Source organism: Macaca nemestrina, chromosome 17 (genome assembly GCF_043159975.1).
Source record: "Macaca nemestrina isolate mMacNem1 chromosome 17, mMacNem.hap1, whole genome shotgun sequence".
Taxonomy (NCBI): Eukaryota; Metazoa; Chordata; class Mammalia; order Primates; family Cercopithecidae; genus Macaca; species Macaca nemestrina.
Window position 1 is genome coordinate 7,761,439 of NC_092141.1, and position 6,660 is coordinate 7,768,098.

Consider the following 6,660-nt stretch of genomic DNA (forward strand, 5'->3'; position numbering starts at 1 on the left):
GCCTGCCCGGTGCAGACTCTCCTGCTCCCACCGGCGCCCTTCCCTCTAGAGACGTCGAGCGAACTGGAGCTAGTGGCGCCCCCACCCAACGCCACCTCGGAGACTCGGGCTCCTTCTCTCTCAACTTCGAACAATACAGAGTGTGCTACGAAAAGACAATATGGCGCCCAGCAAGAGGAGCGGAGAAAGGGGTGTAAATCTTACTTCCAAACTGGAAGCGCCAACAAAGGCGTGGGAGGTCTAACTGCGCAGGCGTGCAGCTTCGGCAAGCTTCAGAATTCCAACTGCCGGGCGCGTCCAAAACGTGGCCCCTGACTGAGACTTATTTTACGCCACTAGAGCGGGGGTGGGTAGCGTCAGAAAGAGCGAGGAGCAGGTGACGGGCCAGCTTCGCCGCGGGAAAAGAACGGGAGGCGGAGTGTCCGCAGCGCGCACGCGCAACGAAAGTCAATGGCGGTCTGGAGAGACTGGCGGAAGCTAGCTTTGCAATATGGCGGCCGAGGCGGATGGACCGCTTAAACGGCTGCTCGTGCCGATTCTTTTACCTGAGAAATGCTACGACCAACTTTTCGTTCAGTGGGACTTGCTTCACGGTGAGTTTTATTCAGCATCCAATCCAAGTCCTGCTCGAGTGACCGTGGACCCTTAGTCCAAGGCTTGATCGGCGACTAAGTGACGGCAGTCACTGCCGCCACGCCGAGCTGAGCGGAAGTCACTTCTGAGAGGGGCGGAAGTGTCTCGGGCCCCTTAGAGGGAGGACGCCATATTTGTGCCAGTGGGGAAGTCACCGGGTGGAATTACTTCTTTGTCAGATTTGAGCTTTAGCGACAATGAAAGACGAAAAGACTCAACCTTTATAAAACAAAATAAAAGTCAAGTCAAATCATGCCAACCTTTATTAGATCGCTAGCAGGGTTAAGCTTAATTCAAAGCCCCTGATGAATTGGGCCTTCATTGCACCCCCAAAGGCTCCGCCACCCTGATTGCTTTCTTTCCAGCCTCCAGGTTTGCTCATAGTCTGATTTCGGAATAATTTGCCTCCCTTCCTTTTTGATTGCGAGACAGCTCCACAACAAGGCCCACCGTCAGACCATTTGGGAAGCGTCAGTCTGCCCCTCTCTTGAATTCGTGGGGCACTTTGTTTTAGCCGCATTCATGACCCGTGAGAGTCTGACTCCCACTGGACCAAGCTCCTTGAGGGGAAGGCTTCAAAGCTAGATAAGTTGTAGATGGCCAGGGCATAAAAGCAAGTCCTGAAAGGGTAAAGTTTAGTCCCTGAGTAGGGGCCAGGGACAGTCAGAGTGTTCAAGAAAGAGTGGTATGGGGCGGGCACGGTGGCTCACGCCTGTAATCCCAGCACTTTGGGAGGCCGAGGCAGGTGGATCACCTGAGGTCAGGCGTTTGAGACCAGCCTGGCCAACAGGGTGAAACCCCGTCTCTACTAAAAATACAAAAAATTAGCCGGACATTGTGGCAGGCGCCTGTAATCCCAGCTACTTGGGAGGCTGAGGCAGGAGAATCTCTTGAACCCAGGAGGCAGAGGTTACAGTGAGCCGAGATCGTGCCATTGCACTCCAGCCTGGGCAACAAGAGTGAAACTCCGTCTCAAAATTAAAAAAAAAAAAAGTATGAAGACTTGTCTTTGGTGAGAGAAGACATGTGAAATGGGGCACCCATTGGCCCAGAGAAGGGAGATAAAGGATTAAAAAACTCTTGGGCATTTCTTAACTTGGCATTTCTTAACTTTATACGGGGAAGCAATGGAGAGCCGTGGAGGTCAAGCCAAGTTTGGATGTTAATTTATAGGGAAGGGAAGATTGGATGTGGCAGGTGGTAGGCATTGGAGAAAAGCTGTTTTGGAAAGTAATAGTCTGGGGCCCAGCGCGGTAGCTCGAGCCTATAATCCCAGCACTTTAGGAGGCTGAGGCAGGTGGATCATCTGAAGTCAGGAGTTCGACACCAGCCTGGCCAACATGGTGAAACCCCGTCTCTACGAAAAACACAAAAATTAGCCAGGCATGGTGGTGTGCGCCTGTAATCCTACCTACTTGGGAGGCTGAGACAAGAGAATTGCTTGAACCTGAGAGGCAGAGGCTGCAGTGGGCTGAGATCGGGCCACTGCACTCCAGCCTGGGTGACAGAGCAAGACTGTCTCAAAAAAAAAAAAAAAAAGTATAGTGGTTTGGAGCAGGAAAGACCAGGCCTTTTTCGCTGCCCTCCGTCCCTCCTTCCCCCAAGACAATGCAAGACCGTGGTGTGGGTAAGAGGGATTGGGGAGAGCCCACAGGAGCTTCAAGCCCTGGCCTCGGTTTCAGACATCTCCTGTCTGCTTACCCTTTTTTCTCTCCTCAGTCCCCTGCCTCAAGATTCTCCTCAGCAAAGGCCTGGGGCTGGGCATTGTGGCTGGCTCACTTCTTGGTATGTCTCTTATCTTTCTTTCCTGCTGTTGGGTTGAGGTGGAGGTTCTGAGAGGCCGTCAGCTGTGTGGGCGTTCATTCTGTAGCTGTTGTGTTGCATCCCAAAGAATGGAGACTCCTCAGTCCTACTTTTCTCATCTTTCCCCTAGTAAAGCTGCCCCAGGTGTTTAAAATCCTGGGAGCCAAGAGTGCCGAAGGATTGAGTCTCCAGTCTGTAATGCTGGAGCTAGTGGCATTGACTGGGACCATAGTCTACAGCATCACTAACAACTTCCCATTCAGGTGAGGGGCTCACTCTTCCTCCCCAAGGGTAATACCCACAACTCTAATGGGGATTAAGGTGAGGGAGGTTACAGGGCAGGAAAGTGGCCAGGCCGGGTGGCTAGTGCCTTTAACCCCAGCACTTTGGGAGGCCAAGGTGGGTGGATCACCTGAGGTCAGGAGTTCAAAACCAGCCTGGCCAACATGGTGAAACCCTGTCTCTACTAAAAATACAAAATTAGCTGGGTGTGGTGGTGTGCACCTGTAATCCCAGCTACTTGGGAGGCTGAGGCAGGAGAATCACTTGAACCTGGGAGACAGAGGTTGCAGTGAGCTGAGATTGTGCCACTGCACTCCAGCCTGTGCATGAAGATCTGGAGTTTTTTTTTGAAACTCTGTCTCAAAAAAAAAAGGGATGAGGGGCCAGGAAAGTTTTAAGCCCTTTTAAAAACCTAATCATCACCAGTGGAGGTGACCTTGAAAAGGGGTGAGCATCCCAAGAATGGCCACGATTGAGAATGAGCCAATCCCGTGCGGGGGCTGTAGAGAAGTGTGATCAGAGCATGGTGTCCCTGGATGGATGGGCTATGGAGGCTTTCCCTGCCTCTTTCTAGGCCCGCCTTTCTTCCTCCCAACTCTTGACTCTGCAGCTCTTGGGGTGAAGCCTTATTCCTGATGCTCCAGACGATCACCATCTGCTTCCTGGTCATGCACTACAGAGGACAGACTGTGAAAGGTGCTGGGGATTTCCCTAAGAGCAGGCTGTGTGGTTCCTGGGAACCCTGCTGGGAACTCAGGCCTGGGAAAGCCAAATGATGTTGGGAGATTGACAAGGACTCCTGTCTCCCCACCCCTAGGTGTCGCTTTCCTCGCTTGTTACGGCCTGGTCCTGCTGGTGCTTCTCTCACCTCTGACGCCCTTGACTGTAGTCACCCTGCTCCAGGCCTCCAATGTGCCTGCTGTGGTGGTGGGGAGGGTGGGTACCGGGAGCAAGGGACCAGATGTTGGGGGGCAGGGTGGAGGGGAAAGAGTGGAAGGTCAAAGTGTGGGGGTGTTGGACTTGGGGGAGTATGGGAGGAGCTCAGGTGACAGAGCCAAAGGTCTCAACTCCTCCCCCAGCTTCTCCAGGCAGCCACCAATTACCACAATGGGCACACAGGCCAGCTCTCAGCCATCACAGTCTTCCTGCTGTTTGGGGGCTCCCTGGCCCGAATCTTCACTTCCATTCAGGTGAGTGCAACATCTTCCTTCTAGAAGGCACTAAAACCTCATCTTTCTTCTCCCCGCTAAGGGCCAAAGCTACCCCGCCAGGATCCTTTGTCCATAAGGGAACCTTTCTTGAGCTATGCTGAAGGGTAACGCTGGCTCTGTCTCTTGCAACCAGGAAACTGGAGATCCCCTGATGGCTGGGACCTTTGTGGTCTCCTCACTCTGCAACGGCCTCATCGCCGCCCAGCTGCTCTTCTACTGGAATGCAAGGCCTCCCCACAGGCAGAAAAAGGCAGAGTAGAGCCAGCTACTGGAGTCATTCCGTTTCCACTCATTCACCCAACCTCAGGGTTCTCCCCATCTGAGCCAGCCTGCTGGTGTGACTTACTCATCTTCCATTCCTCTGCATTTGCAGACTTTCTAAGCCAGGGTTGGCTGTAGTGGAAACAAATGGTTGATGGATCCAGATCCTTAGAAAAGGAAAGGATGGGGGTAGAGTCTCCTAAGCCAAAATTTTGACATTTGAGTGCTTTTCTAAGCCCTGTACATGAACTATTAACTCAGTCATTCAGCCAAGCCTCCTCCTCTAGCAGCAATTTCCAGCTGTTTAACACCATCCTGGGTAAATGTTTTACCCTGTCCTCCAGCCTCCCTGCTTCCCTTCTGGCCTTAGAAGATGGAGCCTGGAAGGCAGAGTGGAGGGGACTGGGGGCCTGTGGCTGCCTCCCCGCCTCAGCCCGGCTGGGACTGTCTCCCAGACCCCAGTGCTGAGGTGGGGGAAGGGGGACGGAGAATGACTCAGGCAGGGCCCCAGGGTGGGGTGAGGAGGTTCCTGCTCTGGCAGGTCTAGGCGGAAGGGAGTGGAGATGGGGCTGGTTCCTGCTGCAGTGAGGGGAACAGATGGGACAATAAAGACTGGAGAATCAGTTGAATAATACAAAACTGTGTTTAATACTACCAAAAATATAACTGTGTGTTGTGCGGCTCTCCCTGGCTTTCGTGGGAGGACTGCAGGCGGCGTCTGCACTGTAGTCCAACAGGAGAAAGGGTTGACAGCCTGGGGTAGGGGATGCTGCGGGATTAAAAAAGGAGGATGAGGCACGTCCGGTGAGGTCTGAGTCCACGAGAGTTAGAGGTGGGTTAGGGGCATGGGGGCACCAGAAAGGGGAGGATTGTATGGAGTGGGAGAGCCAGGGGGCAGGTAGTGGGTATAGGGGGGCAGCAGCTCCCCCTGGAGCCTAGGGTCACTCTGAGGGAGGGAGCACGATGAGGGGGCCTCCAGTTTGCAGTGGGAAGAGCTGCAGAGAGAAACAAGAGGTTAGAGGGCACTTCCCTGGGTTGGAGGTGAGTTCGACCAATTCTGGGCAGACAGGGTAGAGCTTGCCACCCACCCAGCCCTAGCTACCCAGCCCGCTGGGCGCAGCAGGCATGGAAGCCGACCCGGGGATAGAGAGCCCGCGGCCCTGTTGGGGCACGCTCGGGAGCGGGCTTGCGTGCTGCACGGCTGTTTTCCTCTTGGGGCTGGGGAGTCAGGCCAGGAAGGGGCAGAATGGGCTTGGCCTCTCCTTGCCCTGGGGGCTGGGAGAGGAAGCTGGGTCACACACAGGCCAGAAGCAGGGGGGAAACGGGGCATCTAACTAGGACACAATCGCATCCAGGGGTCCGTCACCTTCAGACTGAGATGGAAACGCCCTCTGGGAGAACCCTGACCCGCCCCACCCTACACAGGTCCCGAAGGTACTGGCGCCTGTGCCCGCCACACCTTGGCCGAGAGTGGCCTCTGCTTGGGTGGGCTCCCATCCTCCGGCATCCACCCCAACCAAGGCTCCAGGAGAGGGGCGCATGGGCCCTCCGTCTTCAGCCCGCTTCCCAGGCACTCACCCATAGCTGCCGGGCAGGTAGGCTGTCGAGTAGTTGGGGGGTCTGTACCCAAAGCCTCTGCTAGGTTGTGTGGTCGCGTACCCCGGCCCCCAGATCGCGCCGCCGCCGGCCAGGCTACCTCTTCCCTGTCCGCAGCGGGAAGGTCCGGCGCCCGAGCTCTTGGCCTTGCGCCGAGGGCGGTACTTGTAGTCGGGGTAGTCGCGCAGGTGCCGGGCGCGGAGCCGCTTGGCCTCCTCCACGAAGGGCCGCTTCTCGTCCTCGTCCAGCAGCTTCCACTGCGCGCCCAGGCGCTTGGAGATCTCAGAGTTGTGCATCTTGGGGTTCTGCTGCGCCATCTGGCGGCGCTGAGCGGAGCTCCACACCATGAACGCGTTCATGGGCCGCTTCACCTTCTCCAGGGGCAGCGCCCCGGGGGCCGCGGGGCTTCCAGCGCCCTCCCGCTCCTGGGGTCCCAAAGATGAAGACGCAGAAGCCGTGGGAGCAGGAGGCTCCAGGCTCCAGGCCTGGTCCTGTGAGGGGCCCGGTAGCGCCATGGGTTGGGAGAAGCCTTAAGAGGGCGTCCTGAATGCCCTCCCCTCAACGTGAAGCGTCGATCCTGAAAATGGAGGGGTCTTCCCAGTCTGGAGTAGTTGCCGAGGAACTTGGGTCCTTAAAAAGTATATTTTATCCCCAAGCCCAGCGCTTAAACTAGAGCCTTTGCTTCCAACCAGTTCGGCACACTTTGGGGAGAGTCGAATGCAAAATCCGCTGTCTGATGCCCCGGCACTGAAGAGGTGCTGCTCTGAGGCCTACTGAATGGGAGGACCCCCCCGGTCCCTCTCCCCGACCCGCAGCTGCGATCAGACCGACCTTCCGTGGAGGGGGTAAACCATAAACCGCTTTGTGGTCTCCG

The 6,660-nt window shown here is 56.0% G+C and overlaps 2 protein-coding genes across 5 annotated transcripts; one reads left to right on the plus strand and one right to left on the minus strand.

Annotated features, from left to right (window-relative positions):
• Positions 1-266: 266 nt before the first annotated feature.
• LOC105473634 (mannose-P-dolichol utilization defect 1) lies at positions 267-4,851 on the plus strand. 3 transcript variants are annotated; one of them, XM_011727525.3, is made up of 7 exons: positions 267-593; positions 2,353-2,418; positions 2,572-2,699; positions 3,329-3,414; positions 3,536-3,654; positions 3,798-3,908; positions 4,063-4,851. In XM_011727525.3, exons 1-7 carry the CDS (start codon positions 507-509, stop codon positions 4,186-4,188), a joined length of 723 nt encoding a protein of 240 aa, XP_011725827.1. In that variant the 5' UTR covers positions 267-506; the 3' UTR covers positions 4,189-4,851. The 3 variants fall into 3 exon arrangements, with proteins under 3 accessions (XP_011725827.1, XP_011725822.1, XP_011725838.1); XM_011727520.3 differs by having other exon boundaries at positions 345-593; positions 2,567-2,699; XM_011727536.3 differs by lacking the exon at positions 2,353-2,418 and having other exon boundaries at positions 345-593; positions 2,567-2,699; positions 4,063-4,829.
• LOC105473623 (SRY-box transcription factor 15) lies at positions 4,842-6,301 on the minus strand. Of its 2 annotated transcripts, none has more exons than XM_011727496.3 (2): positions 5,769-6,301; positions 4,842-4,959 (listed from the first exon to the last, which is right to left on the minus strand). In XM_011727496.3, exons 1-2 carry the CDS (start codon positions 6,299-6,301, stop codon positions 4,842-4,844), a joined length of 651 nt encoding a protein of 216 aa, XP_011725798.2. The 2 variants fall into 2 exon arrangements, with proteins under 2 accessions (XP_011725798.2, XP_011725794.2); XM_011727492.2 differs by having other exon boundaries at positions 4,843-5,185.
• Positions 6,302-6,660: the final 359 nt, after the last annotated feature.